An 18,090-nucleotide genomic window follows, 5' to 3' on the forward strand; every position below is an offset into this window, starting at 1 on the left:
CATCAAGGTGTTTTTATATCCAAATGGTCTTTGGCACTTTCCAGATCACCAGAATAACAAACATGGGTTCCCACATCACAGAATTCATGATGAAATGCTCACAAGCAGGAGGAAGGCTGAACATAAAATTAGTTAGAGCTGGGATGTTCCTTATTTCTCTATTAGCTCACCACTATCATTAAAGTTTCCCTATGTTCCAGGTCTGTAAATATGGGAAGAGCTAGTAAATCACAAAAAGAAAATTAAGGTACCTAGATTAATTTCATAAAAGTATAATGTTATGCAAACAAACACTCTACAGTTCCCAGTACAGTGAGAGGCCCTAGAGATGCAACCATGCCTCACTGCCCTTGCTATGTTCTAACCACCGGGGTGGACAATAACCAAATCCTCACACACAGCCATGAAGCCCACCCTGCCAAGAACTTTAGTCCTATCCATTCTGATACTGGTGCTACCTATAATTAATTAACCAGAGCTTTATGTATTACCTGTTTCCTTCAAAGTTAAAGGCCAAAAACGGGTCTTCAACAAACAAGAACAAACACAGAGCCTCAGTGGAATTACCAATCCTGTAGGGAACAGACTCCCGCAGAAGCTGACATCACCCCTTCCAGTAGACACTAGGCAGACTCCCAGAGGTGGTTTAAGCCTTCCATCAAGGACTCAAGATCCAAAGCAACAAGAATTAATTATGGAGAGGCACCTGGGTGGCTCATTCGTTAAGTGTCTGCCTTCAGCTCAGGTCATGAACCCAGGATCCTGGGATCGAGCCCCACCATGAGGCTCCCTGCTCGACGGGAAGCCTGCTTCTCCCTCTTCCACGCCCCGTGCTTGTATTCCCTCTCTCGCTTTGTCTCTGTCAAATAAATAAAACAAAATTCTTAAAAAAAAAAAGGGGGGGGTGCATAAATAATGAATCTTGGAATACTGAAAAAAAATAAAATTTAAAAAATAAGAATAAAATAAATAAAAAAGAATTAATTATGGAGGATGGAATAAAATTACCAGGGAAATCTAATTTGCTTCAGAATATCGTTGGGTTTTTTTAATAGTCTTATTTCTGAAGCCGCTCATGAGACTTTTTTCCTTTCCTATATGTCTCTAACTCCTAATGCAATAGACTGTGCCTATACAAACAGCATGACACAGCCTTTGAAAAGCAGGCCTCATCAGAGGGACTTGGAAATGTGCTAGAAATGCACATTCCCAGGCCCCATCACAACTCTAAGGAATCAGAGACTCTGGAGGTGGCGCCAGCCATGGGAATCTAACCAATCCCTCCAGGTGACTCTAAAGAACAACAAAAGCTGGGGCGCCTGGGTGGCTCAGTGGGTTAAAGCCTCTGCCTTCGATTCAGGCAGGCCCTGATCTCAGGGTCCTGGGATCGAGCCCTGCATTGGGCTTTCTGCTTAGCAGGGAGCCTGCTTCCTCCTCTGTCTCTCTGCCTGCCTCTCTGCCTGCTTGTGATCTCTGTCAAATAAATAAAAAAATCTTAAAAAAAAAAAAAAAAAAAAAAAGAACAACAAAAGCTAAGAAGCCTTGGGCTAGGGGTTCAAGATTTAATTCTTTGGAATTCCCACTGCAGGAGAGAGTCTTGATTAACTTTCCTAATACTTGTGGCTCTCCGTACAGTGGCTTTCAAACTTCAGGGTATAAATATGCAACTTGGAGAATGTGTCCACTGCATGAACATACATACTTCCCAGGATTTAGATGCAACAGGGAATGTGAAAGAATACATTTCACTCCAGTATGACACAACCCACCTCTGCCGTTTCTTGCTCCCTGCTCTCTTTTCTGTCACCCCTACACACCCACTGCCTGCTCTGATTTCCACAGTTCTCCACTTGGAGGCCAGTGCCCACTTCTCTTCTATGACCCCAAACAACACTATCCGTCAAGCACAAACCAGGTCTCTGTAACTGTTGCTCAAACTTCAACCAACACTCCACGCCTAAGATGCTCCCACCCTGCATATAGGTGACTCACAGGGTCTTTGTCCTCCGTTACAACACATCCTGGTATATGGATGCCTTTTTTTGCCCATAATCATGACTTATTACGGGAGAAAGTCCACATTTAATGCTTTTTTACAACCTCCAAAGAAAGCTATAAAACCAGCAGGAAAGCTGCCAATCAGCACAGAATATAATGGAAACATTCCTGTTCCAAAAAGAAAAAAAATCAAAAGCTTATCTTTGAGCTCTTAAAATTAAAACACATAAAGAGTACTGACTAGATGCCACACACATACAAAAACCTCCAAACAATTACCATATTTATATGTAATATGAAGTCATAAGCTCCATGGAACTATAAAATGTTGATCCTAATGTCAATAAATTAGCTATAGTATAACAGAAATAGCAGTGACATTTTCTCAAGAGGCCTGGCTTCAATTTCCAGCTCTGCTCCCGTTATTTGTGCAAACTGTGGGTTCTGTTTCTTGGTAGAGGTGAGGATTAAAGGAACTAATGAGAAAATACTTTCAAGAAAACATGTAACAGCTAAGCAAAGTACTGAGGATTATCATTTCTACTATCTGCATAGACTGAAAAGGTTTATAATAAATAAAAAAGTTCCTACTTAATTCTTCATACAAGGCCGACCTAGACAAAAACAAAAAATAAGCTTAGCGTATCTTTTAGTAGCCTCTTTAGCTTTCCTTTTTTTATATACTACATTCCCTCAAAATAATAAATATAAAATCCCTAAATGAGGTGTTAATAAGAAACAGTCACTTGAAAAAGTCTAAGACTATAATCCAGTCTGTTTTTTGTGAGGCAGGTCCAGGGTGGGTACAAGCATCCATTTCTTTTTAAAAGCTCAACAGTTTCTGTCTCATGGCCAAAATCAAGAGCAAATGAATTGTGATTGAAAGTCTTGCTGTTGGGGGAGCCAGGTGGTAGGTATTAAGGAGGGCACGAATTGCATGGAGCACTGGGTGTGGTGCAAAAACAATGAATTCTGTTATGCTGAAAAGAAATTAAAAAAACAAAAAAAAGAGTCTTGCTGACTTCACCTACACAAGAGTATTTACTGGTATTTCCCTGTGAAGAATATAAGATTAAATAAAATAAGGGGCGAAGTGCAGTCCACAGGCCAAAGGCTTCCAAAAAGTGTTTTCTATGTTGCCACAGGAGAGTGATACAAATTTCAAGAATAACTATTTCCACTGAATCTTAAAATAATCACTATTTATAATTAGTCAAGACAAGATTTATTATAAAACTTAAAAGAAAAAATATTAACTGGGAAGGACACCACACCAAAGTAGCTTTGCAACAGGAAGACCCTCATTCACAAAGAGCAATGAAATCCAAGTGGCTCATAATGTTAACTACAATGTGGACAACAATCTCCAAAATGAAAACAAAATTTCAGAATTATGCTTAGACACTCCTATTCCTATTGCATATTCCAAAATTTCTATAAAATATAACTTATAAAGGTCTCTACAAAATGAAAACTACTAATAAAAGGTACTTACCTTTTCTAGGAGGAAGCTCTCCATTCTGGTTTAATTCTGTTCCCGTATATACAATTTCCCCATCTTTAACCATTTCATTCCACAAGCCACAGAGCCCATCTCTTGTGAATGCAAGCTGGTAATGATAAATAACATAAACTTACAGAACAATCATAGAGTGCAATTCTTAAAGAATGATATATTAAGAAAACAACTCATTTCCTCTCATTTATTCAATCATTAATGTTTAATAAAAATCATCCCAAAAAATATAATTAAGTGAAAAAGGCACAGTGCATAATAGTATATAAACAATGCTAGTTTTGCATAGATACAAGAAAAAAGACATGCACATGTGCCCTAGAAAGATAAACCAGAAACAAATAATAATGATTACCTATAGAGAGACACCTGTGACAGAGGAACATGGGCACCAGAGATTAACAAAAGATTTTGAGTAAACTTTATGTATTTTTACTTCTAAAACATATAAATAATTTTCATCTTCAAAAATTCAAATTAAATCATATAAAGGAAAAATCTACAACTGGCAACAAGCAAATTAACCTATGTTTATCACAGAGAAAAGTATTTCAGGGATCTTTTCAATTATACATCTTCAGTCAAATATACTCTAAGGGAAAAATATCTTCAACATTATTCACTGGTCTTACTGATAATCATAGTATTGATATTAAAATCTTAGAACTATCTCATATATATTGTGTGATACAGCAATGTTAACAAAATAAAACATATGTTTATAATAGTTATCTTAGTGTTATTAGAAACAAAGGTTTTAATAGTAAAAGAAATAAAAAACCAAGGACATTTTTTTAAGAACAAATTGGACTACATTTGAACATATCTGCTTGGGAAGGACCCAGGATGAATGACAGACACTCTGAGAGTAATGAGTACACCCAGAATCCAGACATCAGTTTTTTGTTTTTTTTAAAGATTTTATTTATTTATTTGACAGAAAGAAATCAGAAGTAGGCAGAGAAGCAGGCGGGGGGTGGGGGAGCAGACTCCCTGCTGAACAGAGAGTCTGATGCAGGGCTCGATCCCAGGACCCTGGGATCATGACCTGAGCCGAAGGCAGAGGTTTAAACCACTGAGCCACCCAGGCCCCACCCCCAGACATCAGTTTTTAAGTCTCACTTTCTAGTAAACAAAACCTGGGCTCTTGGGAGAAAAAAGGCTGATGTCATGGTCAGGGCAAACAAGATGAGCCTAGAATATTTTGTGTTTGCACCCCCACCCCAAAAAAAGCTGTGTAAGGCCTTATGGGAATTCTACTGGCCAAAATTAAAACAATTTGAGCATCAAAATACATAACTGCAGTGGACTGCAAAAGTAAATAAAAACATGAGTCCACACTGATATTCAAAGAAAAAAACAAAACAGAAGTACTCTCACTTGTCAGTATTAGGAGTAAGAAAAGGCTCCCCAGAGCAAGCAGCCAACGAGGGCAGGGGCACGGTAGACACCCAGATGAGGCATCCATTCTGAAAAGTGTAGGTACAACAGAAGCCGTCTTATCAGAAACATAAAACACTTTTGACTAAAATAGGCACATCTGTTTGGCCATCTTTTAACGAAAGGCCAGCACCTTTCCTTTATTTTTAAGTCCACTAACTCATTCCTTGTTATCATTCCAGCATGCACCACCCTTATGAAGCATCCACTATTTCCAGTCTCCATTTCTTTACTTTTTTTTTTTTTTAAGATTTTATTTGTTTGAGAGAGAAAAAGAGAGCATGCAAGCACAAGCAGAGGAGAGGAAGAAGCAGACTCCCTGCTGAGTAGAAAGACCAACGTTGGACTCAATCCTTGGACCCCAAAATCATGACCTGAGCCAGAGGCAGATACTTAACCTAGTGAGCCACCCAGACACTCCTCCAGTTCTTTAAATGTAGCAAGAATTAAAGGGCACTCTGTCAGTAATTTCAATATAGAATTCCTCTAGACTTTTAAGACATTTTCCCCAATCCTTTATAGTTCTCTTTTACCTAACCTGTTCAAGTAACTTTTTTAGCATCTCACTTTTATCCAAAGCGCATGTAGTCAATAAAACGATAAGACAGCCCTTAAGATCCTCATCCCCTGGTTCACACATACTCTGTGTAATGCCCTCTGAGTGTGGGTAAGACTCATGGAGAATAAAATGGGACATCACACCTGTGACCAGGTTTTGTTTCCATCTATGGCAAAGGTAAAGGAACTTCTCATATATAATTAGCGTCCCACAACTGTTGATTTCTAGTTATCAAAAGGAAGATTATCCTGAGGCCTTACTTAATCAGGTGAAAGCCCTTAAAATATAGGGGCCATCCAGAAGAGACATTTTCTACAGTCACAAAGAGGTGAGCTGCCATGGGCTACCTATGCAGAGGGGTAGCATCTAGGAGCCCATGACTTCAGTTCCCAAACTGCAAGGGACTAAATTCTGCCAAGGAGCACCCAATGAGACCCCAGATAACAGCACAGCATGACTGACACCCTGACTACATGCAGCCTGTTAGACCCAAAGCAAAAGACCCTGCTAAGCCTTGGCCAGACTCCTGACCCACAGAAACTGGGAAAGAGAATAAACATGAGTTCTTTTAAGCTGCTAAATTTATGGCCAGTAGCTTTTAACATAACAAATAACCCAATTCAGCATCCAACTTAGTTTTCATTAAAGCAACCGCTTTCTTTCAGCACACATATTTTATTTGTTCACCTCACTAACAAGATAATTGCCATAAACACACTTAGAACTAAAACAAAGGACTCTTGATAAAAGTATCAACTGGCAGGGGAAAAGTAAAGAGTGAGGCACAAACATTCATCACCCCTTGTGTTTTAGTGAGGGAATGGAAAAGCTTGGCTCATTTGCTCACTCAGGTAAGAGGAGAGCTAATACTGCTAGGGTTCAATCCAGTTCCCACACAACCACATAAGGATGGGAGGCAAATAGGAACCAGACTAAACAGCCCCATGTGTGCTGTACCCTGGCAGTTATATGCCATCTTTAGATGGTCCAGGGAATAAATGAGCATAATATAAAGCATAATTCAGTATCAGTGCAACAGATGGAGGCAGAGGAAGAAACTAGAAACAGAAAAGAATTTAGGAGGCCTCTGCCAAGAGTCTCCCCAAAAAAGGGTGACAGCCTAAGCCAAGATAAGGAAAGTACCTAAGACATTTCAGATCAAATGAGACAGATCAGATGTGAAAAGAAAGGAGACAGGGAACACAATCAGATAAAAAAGAACCAGCTCAGTGTTAACGATTCAGATTTGCACTATGAACATGAGCTTGGAGAACCTCTCCCCACTCACACCTGCATACACTCATACGCATAGCCACATATGTATATACATATGTGTGTACACACACACACACACACACACACACTGCAAATACAAATCCAGTTCTTAGTGTCAGGAATTAGGACACTAATTAGGAATTAAAGACACTAATTAGGAATTAGAGATTCAAATCTGGAGTCACCAGCAAATGGGATATAGACCGTGACCTGTTGGAAATGCTAATGTCCAAAGAGAAAGAGTAACCAACATCCTCAACCCTGATTGCACATTGGGATTACCCATGAGGTGCCTCTATCAGTGTTTTTGTATACAGTCCAGGATGAATAACATTGGTGTTTAGAGCAAAAAAAAGAAAAACAAACATGAATTAAAGAATAAGCCAAGGAAGAAGCCCAGTTTATGTGGAAACAAGAATTGTTACTATCATGTCAAGAGGAAGAAAAGTAGAGCAGAAGCTGTGTGGAAGGTGGAGCCTGGGTATCTGGAGGGACACATACTGTAGAAGCCTCCTAGGAACTGAGGACACAAAGATGTAAATGAGCCATGGACCTGAATAAACACCATTTAAAGCATAATGGTCTGGGCATCTTAAGGATTTGAGTAAAGAGGAACATTACTAAGGCAACAAAGCAAGGCTCCCTGGAGGAGGGAATGAAAGAGCTAGGATGAGGAAGGCAAAGATGAAGAAGCTTAGGGGAAAGCATTCCAGAGCAATGGAAGAAAGCACAGAATCCCAAAGAGAAAGCCAGGAAATCAAAAATATATACAGCACTATAAGAACAGCCTGTACAGGAAATAAAAATTAGCAATCTGTGAATTTAAGAGTATCTGTACAACAATTATTAACTTGTCCTCTTTTTTTTTTTAAGATTTTATTTATTTATTTGACAGAGAGAGAGACAGCAAGAGAGTGGAGTGGGAGAGGGAGAAGCGGGGGAGTGGGGGAGGGAGAGTGAGAAGCAGGCTTCCAGCAGAGCAGGAAGCCTGTCCTGGGCTCGATCCCAGGACCCTGAGATCAAGACCTGAGCAGAAGGCAGATGCTTAAAGACTGAGCCACCCTGGCACCCCAAACTTGTCTTCTTTAATAGCTAACTTACATTTAAAAATACCCAGGGGCGCCTGGGTGGCTCAGTGGGTTAAGCCGCTGCTTTCGGCTCAGGTCATGATCTCAGGGTCCTGGGATCGAGTCCCGCATGGGGCTCTCTGCTCAGCAGGGAGCCTGCTTCCCTTCCTCTCTCTCTGCCTGGCCTCTCTGCCTACTTGTGATCTCTCTCTGTCAAATAAATAAATAAAATCTTTAAAAAAAAAAAAATAAAAAAAAAAAATAAAAAAAAAAAAAAAATAAAAATACCCAATGGGTATTAAATTTTAACTGTTTTTAGACAGAATCCAGATGCTTCTAATTAGTTTACTTGGTCTTAGATTCCTTTTCCAATTTCTTCTCACAGTCTTACTTTATACCTCTAAAATGACATAGCAGATAAAGTCATTTTCACCCTGTAAAGCAGACAATAAGAGGAGTATTAACAGGCCCAGTTCTAAGGGACAGTAAACTCAAACTCAAAGGCTCAATTATTTGACCAAGATCACACAATACTGAGGCTATGAGAAGAAGGATTTGGAAAAAAGCCTTATGCCCAAGCTTGTTCTTCTCTCACCAACACCATAACATTCACCCACACATGCACGAAAAAGGCCTGGGAGAGCCAATGAATCCCCCACTACTACTGCTGGTGCTACTGACACTTAAACACTAAACAGGATTGGGCAAGGGTTAGTCTATTAAAATGACTACTTCAGAGGGTACCTGCCTGGCTCAGTCAGTAGAGTGTGCCATTCTTGGTCTTGGGGTTGTAAGTTCAAACCCCATGTTGGGTGTAGAAATTACTTAAAAATAAAATATTTTTTTAAATTTATTTATTTGATAGAGAGAGATCACAAGTAGACAGAGAGGCCAGCAGAGAGAGAGGAGGAAGCAGGCTCCCCACTGAGCGGAGAGCCCGATGTGGGGCTCAACCCTGGGACCATGACATGAGCCGAAGGCAGAGGCTTTAACCCACTGAGCCACCCAGGTGCCCAAAAATAAAATATTTTTAAAAAATAGACAAAATGATTACTTCAGAACTGTATAAGTATGTAACAGAATCCAAAACAGAATATACCAAACGCTTAAATGACATTTTGATTAACTTATAGGTTAGAAAACGTTTTACTTTATTTTATTTTTCAGTGTTCCAAGATTCATTGTTTATGTACCACATCCAGTGCTCCATGCAATACATGCCCTCCTTCATAACCACCACCAGGCTCACACAACCCACCAGCCTCCCCTCTAAAACCCTCAGTTTGCTTCTCAGAGTCCACAGTCTCTCATGGCTCATCTCCCACTCCAATTTCCCCCAATTCACTTTTCCTTTTCTTCTCCTAATGTCCTCCATGTTATTCCTTATGTTCCACATATTTTACTTATCTTTAAAACATGCCTGATATGTAATCTGTTCAAATACTTACAGATACTAAAGTAAAGATTTCTGGCTTTTTTTCCCAGCCTAGCAGAAAAATAACAAGTATCTGTTAAACACAGGACAACATATCAACTCCAAAAAAATGTTAAGAACAGGTTTCTTAAGCAACTGGGGAGGTCAGACAGAAACATAAACTATCTCTGTTTTAAGACATAGGGTGGTTAGGAATAGAAAGTCTGAGACCCAAGAGAGGAGTACAGCACAAAGAACCTAAGGCTGCTTTCCTGAGAGGCACCTGACAATTCTGTGAGCATAGCTAAGACCAAGAACTGAGCAGAGCTGCTGAGGGACAGGCTTCAGACAGGGTCCTCATGGGGGAAAGGCCTGTTAAACACACCATGCTTTGAATTAACCTTCAAAGGGCCACATACCAGAAGTAGGTAGGGGTGAGGTAGAAGCAGATGGCCTTCCTAGGGAAGAAGCCCAGTTTTTAATCATCTCAGCCCCCAACTGCACTGCAGTGACCTGGGACTGTTAGTACTGTTTGATTGGTAGATTTCCTCCAGAGGAGGAAACTGTCACCCAGGGCCTCAAATGATCACAGTAATTTGTCATATATAGTATCTGAAACTCAAACAAAAATAATAATGGGTAAGGCAAGATGATATGACAGAAAAATGAAAAAAATATATAGAAGACAACAAAAACAGATCAAGAGTAGATGCAGAAGACAGAAATACAGAAATGGACTTGTCCTCAAAAGGAGAGCCTAAGCAATGGATTTACTTGGCAGACACCAGCCCAGAGCAATGGGAGGCAGGGAAGGGGGGACAAGAGAACACACGACGCACAAGACACATGTTACCACATGGGTAAGCAAACTAAGGCCTAGACTACAGGCCAAATCTGGCCCACCATCTAATTTCATATGGCCCCTGAGCTAAGAATGGTTGTTGAATTTTTCAGTGGTTGAAAAATAATCAAGGAAAATATTTTGTGACACATGAAAATTATGACATTCAAAGTTCAGTATTTATAAAGCTTTACTAGAATTCAGACACAGTTGTTTATGTATTGTCTGTGGCATGACAACAGCAGAGTTAAGTAATTGTTACAAAGAACAGAAGACTCACAGAAATATTTGCTATCTAGCTCTTTACAGAAAGTTTGCTGACTCCTATTTTACTGCACTGGCCCCTACTCCACAGTGAACAGAAGATACAGAAAGTTGTCTACTAGGCACATTCACTAAGCACGTAGGACTCTTATATAAGTTTTATAAGAAGAAATCAAGGAATAGTCCAAGGGGGGAAGAAAAAAAAAAGAATTAAAATACCAGTGCCCTTATCAGTCCTTGCAAAGAGGTGAATGTTCAGTCCATGGGGAGCTAACTCCTACTCCCCAGCACCTTGTAGCCTATATCACTGGCTCCATGGTAGCAGCTGGGATGCGGTAACCCACACCCTGTTGTGTAACATTACATTCAAGACTGAAATGGAAGGGTCACCAATGGGCATGCTAGGTGTCAACCCAGAGGGAAGAGAGACATAGTCAATGAAACCAGAACATGGTAAGTTTAAAAAAAAAAAAAATACAAAACACTTGAAACAAAACATTTAAAATAGATGCATCTCACTAAACTATACCTTATAGTAACTATAAGTAACTATACATTATTAAAATTCATTTAAACGAAACCACGGAAATTTGAGAACCAAAAAATACATTAACTATAATTAAGAACACTGAATGAGATGAAAAGCAGACTAGGAAGTCCTGTGCTGCTTCTGCCTATGAGGGATTAACTTCTTTATGAATTACCTCTACACTAAAATGAACTAGAAAATCAAACAAAATATACTGTAGCCCAGAGCTATGATCCCTAAGAAGGGCAATGAATGAAGCCCTACAACTGCCCAAGCTTACTGCCTAGAAGCAGCTTCCAGAATCCATCACGGGAAAGGGGAACCAAAATAGAGCCAAGAGCCAACGAGACAGATCAGCTATAAGTAGGTTAAAATGGCAAGGGAAGGGGCGCCTGGGTGGCTCAGTGGGTTAAAGCCTCTGCCTTCCGCTCGGGTCATGATCCCAGGATCCTGGGATCAAGCCCCATGTCGGGCTCTCTGCTCTGCAGGGAGCCTGCTTCCTCCACTCTCTCTCTCTGCCTGCCTCTCTGCCTACTTGTGGTTTCTCTCTCTGTCAAATAAATAAAATCTTAAAAAAAAAAAAAATGACAAGGGAACAGGTGAAGGGGGATCTACAGAGAAAGAGTGAACTCCAAAGATGGGCAGAGGGGACCCCTTCACTCTTGGGCTAAATACTGATTTGGGCATGGGCTGAGAAAACTACCAAGGCTGGGAAAAGCAGCACTAGAAAGTAGAAGGCAGAATCCCCATGATTCCCAGTCTGAGAAAAACTTGTTTCCATCAACCAGAATAAAAAAGACCCCTATCACACCACTTGAAAGAGTCCTAAGAAAGCAGATAAATTAGTGCATGACTAGAAGTTGTGCTAGATCAGCCTGAATAAACCTGAGGATCAAGCTTCGAAAAAATTAAATTGATCCCAACTAACTTACTTGAATCCCAAACAAAACTAATGTTCTTTAAAGAAATAAAGCAAAATCCCGCACAGAACAACGTAATATATACAATGTCCAACATTCAGTAAAAAATTACCTAGCATGCAAACACACCCCATGACCAAAGCAATCAAATGACAGAAGCAATCAAGAGAAATAAATCCAGATGTGATAGAGATGATGGAATTAGCAGACAAGAACATTAAAAGCTCATTATAGATACATCCAGATGCTCACAAATAGGAAACTATGAACCTGATAACAAGTGAAATGGAAGATATGAAAAGGATCCATATGGAACACCTAGAGATGAAAAATACAACTGAAGTGAAAACTTCAATGCACAGGATTAAGAGATTAGGTACTGCAAAACAGATATACTATAATGTACCATGTCTAAGCAGACAGCTATTATATGTTATCTCCCTTTTAAAATTCATTTATTCTAGGTTCCAAACATAACTGCAGGTGTAATGACCACCATCAGACTTCATGTTAATCTACAGTCATTCAGTCATCTAAAGATCCTTCTCTAGAATCCTTCTCTAGGAAGAGCTCATGGGAACAGTATTTATTAATTGATAAAGTTGTGTCCTTTTTACCTGAAAAGTCAGTTTTGCTAGAACATAACATCCTTGCCTCACATTTACTTTTCTTGGGAGTCATACATATGTTACCGAATTTTCTTCTCCAAAAAAGTCTTCTGATTAGATCTGATGGTAACCTCATTATCTTTCCCTTATAAATATTATTAGTCTTTTCTAAAAACTAAAAGTTAATTTTTTAAAGATTTTATTTATTTGACATACAGAGGTCATAATAGGCAGAGAGGCAGGCAGAGAGAGAGAGGGAAGCAGACTCCCTGATGAGCAGAGCCCAATGCGGGGCTCATTCCCAGGATCCTGAGATCATGTCCTGAGCAGAAGGCAGAGGCTTAACCCACTGAGCCATCCAGGCGCCCCGCAAAAGTAAATTTTTTTAAAAAGACTAACAAAATGTATAAATCCCTGACAAGATTAATCCAAAATATAGAGAAAATACAAATAACCAAAATCATGAATAAAAATGTGAGCTATGCTACCTATCCTACAGATAAGAAAGTAATCAGAAGACGTCATTATGAATATTAAGTTACCTGTATTTATAAAATTCTTTAATTTCTACATCTCATCTGTCAACTGGAAAACCTGAGAATAGAATTTTCCAAGATGATCATGTTTATGTTCTTTAATCTACTGATATCCTAAGCATAAAGTAACAATATATACATTTAACAATTTTAATTTTAAAATTTAACTTTTATCTTTACTCATTGTAAAGTGATTAGAAGAGACAAATAAATGATTCGAATTATTAGTATACTCAACAACTCTGACGAACTGCAAGGGCATTTACACTCTGAACAAAACCATACTACGGGTGCCTGGGTGGCTCAGAAGGTTAAGCCTCTGCCTTCGGCTCAGGTCACAGTCTTGGGGTTTTGGGACTGAGCCCCACATCAGGCTCTCTGCTCCACAGGGAGACTGCCTCTCTGCCTACTTGTGATCTCTCTCTCCCTGTCAAATAAATAAATAAATCTTTAAAAAAAAAAAATAGGTCACATACCATATGACATTCTCAAAATGGCAAAATTAAAGAGATGGAAAACAGATTAGTGATTGCCAGGGGTCAGAGATGATGGGAGAAGGATGGTGTGACCTATAGAGGGGCAAGAAGAAGGAAATCTTTGTGGTGTGATTACACAATTGGCACAGAACTCTGCACACACTCTATGTCAATTTCCTGATTTTGATATTGTACTGATAGTTACATAAGATGTAACCACTGGGAGAATCTGGATGAAGAGTATACAGTGACGTCTCTACTTTCTTTGCAACTTCATCTGAATCTATAAATTATTTCAAAATAAAAAGTTAAAAAAATTGCATCATACATATCTAATATCATGCTCTACTTCAAAGAATCCAAAAATAGAAACTGCAGGAGATTCATCTGAGTACAGATTATGCAAGAAAAAGGTAACACCATTCTTGGATCCATGCTCAAAGACACACCCTTAGACTTACATCAAAACTAGCAAATAAATGTGCATATATGATTTAAGAATTAAAAAGCTTTTAAGGTATCATATACCATTTTTTATAGGTTCTTTGATTAATTGACTTTTTGGTCCATTGAGAAGCAAGCAATCACATCAGACAGGACTTTTACTTTAAATATAAGAATGGTAATGGTAGTGATTATGTAGCTAACATCTCTTAGCTCTATTTTATTGCCTGTTCAAGAGAGTTGCAAAGGAAATGACAATTCAAGGTACTCCACACAACAATCAGAAAAGACTACTAAAGGGGGCGCCTGGGTGGCTCAGTGGGTTAAGCTGCTGCCTTCGGCTCAGGTCATGATCTCAGAGTCCTGGGATCGAGTCCCGCATCGGGCTCTCTGCTCAGCGGAGAGCCTGCTTCCCTCTCTCTCTGCCTGCCTCTCCATCTACTTGTGATTTCTCTCTGTCAAATAAATAAATAAAATCTTAAAAAAAAAAAAAAAAAAAAGAAAAGACTACTAAAAAAGTAAAAAGTATTATATGTAAAAACCACTTATATGACTGCCATACAACTGCCACTCCATTTAAGGCAGCTTGTTGCAACATTGTAGACCTGATACATCATAGATCTAAACATCTATCAACAAGAAAGCCTAGGATTAGTATTTGTGTTCTTTATAATATACACATATTAAAAGTTGTCACAGCCTCCAAAAATATTTCCTTTCTAAAGTCACTAAAACTTTCATAGGCATTTCTTTTTTTTTTTCTTTATAGGCATTTCAAACAAAAATAGCCATAGAAAATAGTTTGCTAAATCCTGTGGCTAAGAAACACATTTCTACCCCACAAAATATAATTAAGGTGTCAATTCTGTTCCCAATACAAAAGCCCTACCTAAGGAATGGGACACATCCCACTCCAGTTGGGAGAGATATCCCCAATAGGGTAAGAGTAAAAGCTGTTAGTATAAGGCTTGCATCTGCAATGCGTACCTGCAAGAAGGATTCCAAATAGTGAAAATAAGTCTAAAGTCATTTGTTAGGGTAAAACAACATTTGTTCCTTACATTTAATTAGCAATGCTGGAAAAACTATATAAAAACAAGGTCAGCGATCACTTTTTTCACATTAAATAGCTTCAATACCTACAATACATTTTCCCGCTGGGGTACACTCCAAAACCTAGGTCTTGGGGCATATGGGTGGCTCAGTGGGTTAAGCCGCTGCCTTCGGCTCAGGTCATGATCTCAGGGTCCTGGGATCAAGTCCCACATCGGGCTCTCTGCTTAGCAGGGAGCCTGCTTCCCCTTCTCTCTCTCTGCCTGCCTTTCTGCCTACTTGTGATCTCTGTTAAATAAATAAATAAAATCTTCAAAAAAAAAAACCTAGGTCTTCTTCATGTATTCCTAAGATGAGCTTGGATGGCTTTTGACTAATATTTGAAATGTCTAAGAAGAGTTAAGTACTGTGTATTACACTAAATAAATCAAAAGTAAAAGAGTAAGCACTCTAAGGCATAAGCGGTGTTTCTTTTTATTTATATCTGCCTAACTCATCATAGGCACTCAACTCAGTATTAAACTGGTTTTAGATCAAGATGCTAAAACTCCTATTAAGGAGTTGTTCAATTATGATTAGAAAGAAAAACTTCATTGGATAAAGTTCTTTACCTCAACAAGTTCTACAAAATACACAAACACTAATAAAAAAAAAATTAAGTCTTGAGGTCAGTTTGCCGAATCTCAAGATTTCAGAAATAAGAAATTACTCATCTCACCTCCCCGCCAACCACGCTTAAAAAAAAAAAAATGACAAAGGAAAACAAACAGTAACTGCTAAGTAAAAAGCAACGTGCAAACAAAAACCAAACAGTCATTACTATGCCAATTCTTGCCCCAATTCTTTGTGCTTTAATCTAACGTTTACCCCATTATTAATAACTATCCCAAAATCCACAACATAGTTCTAAGCACTTGGCTCTCACACCTACTAGGATGCAACACTTAAAAATAAATAAATAAATAAATAAAGGTAACAATACTTCACTACAGGTATCTATGATCAAGTGCTTATAGAATATATGAGTCTTGATAAACTGTGATGCACTATGTAAGAGTGTATTGAAAAATGTAGGTTACTTGAGAAATACTTAAAATGGTTAACCTTAGGAAAGAGAAAGAAAAGCCATATATACTATGAAATATTTCAGACATTTTTTTTTTTTGCTGTCAATATGGAGTTACAAAAGTGGTTTTTCCAAACCATCTGCAAAGAAAACTAAGTTGGGGTAAAAAAAAAATTCTTTTAAAGTCTATAGAAACATTACTGCTATTATTTACTTGATAATTTCTGGACAAGCTTACAATTACATTATTAAAACATTAGGCAGTCTAATGCCAACATTGTGTTTCCACACATTCTTTATGTGAAAAACTGAGCACTCCTCTTAATAAGACCAGTCACAAAAATAAAGATCTCAACTGCACTCTTGTCTCCCCAAAAAGACAAACACAGGGTCCCATGAAATGAGTTTCTTCAGGACATAATACATTACTACATGTTCCTTCCCTCATTAATTGAACATCTCAAAACTATCACTAAACAGTCAACAAGGTATGGTTACGAATACTACAGACCTGTTAAAAATAATAATACGAAAAATGTTTGCATAACCAGATCTCAAGTTTCTTGCACTTACACATAACTGCAATTAAAATGTAACCACACACAATCTATAAAGACTGATACAATAAAGGTGCATTTTAAATTATAGGAAATAAACTTGCTTCCCTAATATGCAAGATACGATCTGCATCCCCTTATTTATCCTATACAAAACCTTAACCAGAAATTTAAATATGGAGGCAGGAACACACCAAGAAAAAAAGCATGTCAAAACCCCACCTGTATATCTGTTTTCAACCATTTGGAGTCAAGTCGAGTCTGGGCAGCCAAACAGAAAGAATCAGAGGGCATCTTTCCTCCAGTTCCCTCCCAGTTGTCAGTCCTGCAAGTAAAACATAAATGTTGGAAGACCTAAAGCTTTTCAAAATTGTACAAAGACCCTCCCGCAAGGTTTAATGCGGCAAAAAGAACAGAAAGATGGGAGAGGAGAACAGGTGGGGGAGGGGAGGAGAAAGGAAGAGAAAGATGGAGAGAGACAAGGAGAAGGATGGAAGAAAAAGCCTATTTCCTATACAAGTAAGAGCCGCACACGGGATTCGCTGGTTTCTGTACTACGTCGGCGAGACCTTGAGAATAGACGGTCACCGGAGACCAAATCACAATGTCATCCCCTTCCCTTAAATCCAAAAGGTAAACACACAGACGAGAGAGGAAGCCCACATTTCAACGACAAATGACAGTAGCATGCATCTGCCGCTTTATCCCATACCAGTAAGTGGTGCGTGAAACAAATTAATCAAAAGACACGTCGGTGGAAAAATCCAAAACAATAATCACTTTGAAAATGGAAAGACAGCCCGAGACGCGCGCCACGGGCAGTCCGCGCAGGCCCAGGTCGGGCGGCCGCGCCAACGCCCGCGGCGCCCCAGCTCGACCGTACCCTGGGTTCCGACCCGCACCGCCCTAGCGGCTGGCCGCCCTCGCCGCCCCCGAGGACGAGGACCTGAAGCGCAAAGGCCCCACCGCCTCTTTTCGGCAGCGCGCGGACGGAGCCTCCAAGCCGCCACTGGCTCCGCCGGCGCTGGTGATCCCGGTATCTCTCGCGACCCGAGGGGCGGACCAACTCCGGACTACCGCCCCCGCAGGCCAGCAAATCACAGCGAGGTCGTTGCGTGGGACCAGCCAATGAGAAAGAGGAGCCCTCTCGCCCTTCCTCCCTACTCCCCTGTTTCCTTCAATCCCGCTCATCTTCCTCCTTGGGGTTCATTCCTTGCGGTCATGGCCAACCGCAGGCGCCGGGGGGCGGGATTTCCGCCGTACGCAGGGACGACTGTCCTGGGTTCCGCACGGCGCTCGCGAAAAATCCGAGGGCGCGGTAGAACGTGAGCTGACTGAGGAGCTTCAGCCTGGAGGGGCGAGGGTGTGTGCCATGGACGCACGGACCGGGCAGAAGAGACCCGAGGCTGGCTCCAGTCGGCTAGAGCCTCCTCCTGTCTGTCCCACTGAAAGCCGCTAAAATCCTAGGCTGAATTCATGGAATGGCTGGTAACAGGGGACTTGGAGAAGAAAATCAGCGTTTTTTGC

The 18,090-nt window shown here is 39.9% G+C and overlaps 1 protein-coding gene across 11 annotated transcripts in view; it reads right to left on the reverse strand.

The window, feature by feature from the left end:
- HERC2 (HECT and RLD domain containing E3 ubiquitin protein ligase 2) overlaps positions 1-17,633 on the reverse strand; it is a 237,729-nt gene extending 220,096 nt beyond the window's left edge. For 8 of the 11 annotated variants that reach the window (XR_006603900.1, XR_006603901.1, XM_045070655.1 and 5 more), the window contains exons 1-3: positions 17,510-17,612; positions 16,786-16,888; positions 3,494-3,608 (exon numbers count right to left, since the gene is read on the reverse strand). Coding sequence is in view for 9 of the 11 variants with exons in the window: in XM_045070655.1 (XP_044926590.1) it covers positions 3,494-3,608; positions 16,786-16,857 (187 nt within the window). In the remaining 2 variants the exon portion in view is untranslated. The other 3 variants (XM_045070659.1, XM_045070657.1, XM_045070658.1) reach the window with 3 other exon arrangements.
- Between the last annotated feature and the right edge of the window lie 457 nt (positions 17,634-18,090).

Source organism: Mustela putorius, unplaced genomic scaffold, assembly GCF_011764305.1.
Source record: "Mustela putorius furo isolate JIRA1106 unplaced genomic scaffold, ASM1176430v1.1 tig00003972_pilon_pilon_pilon, whole genome shotgun sequence".
In the NCBI taxonomy this organism is placed as follows: domain Eukaryota; kingdom Metazoa; phylum Chordata; class Mammalia; order Carnivora; family Mustelidae; genus Mustela; species Mustela putorius.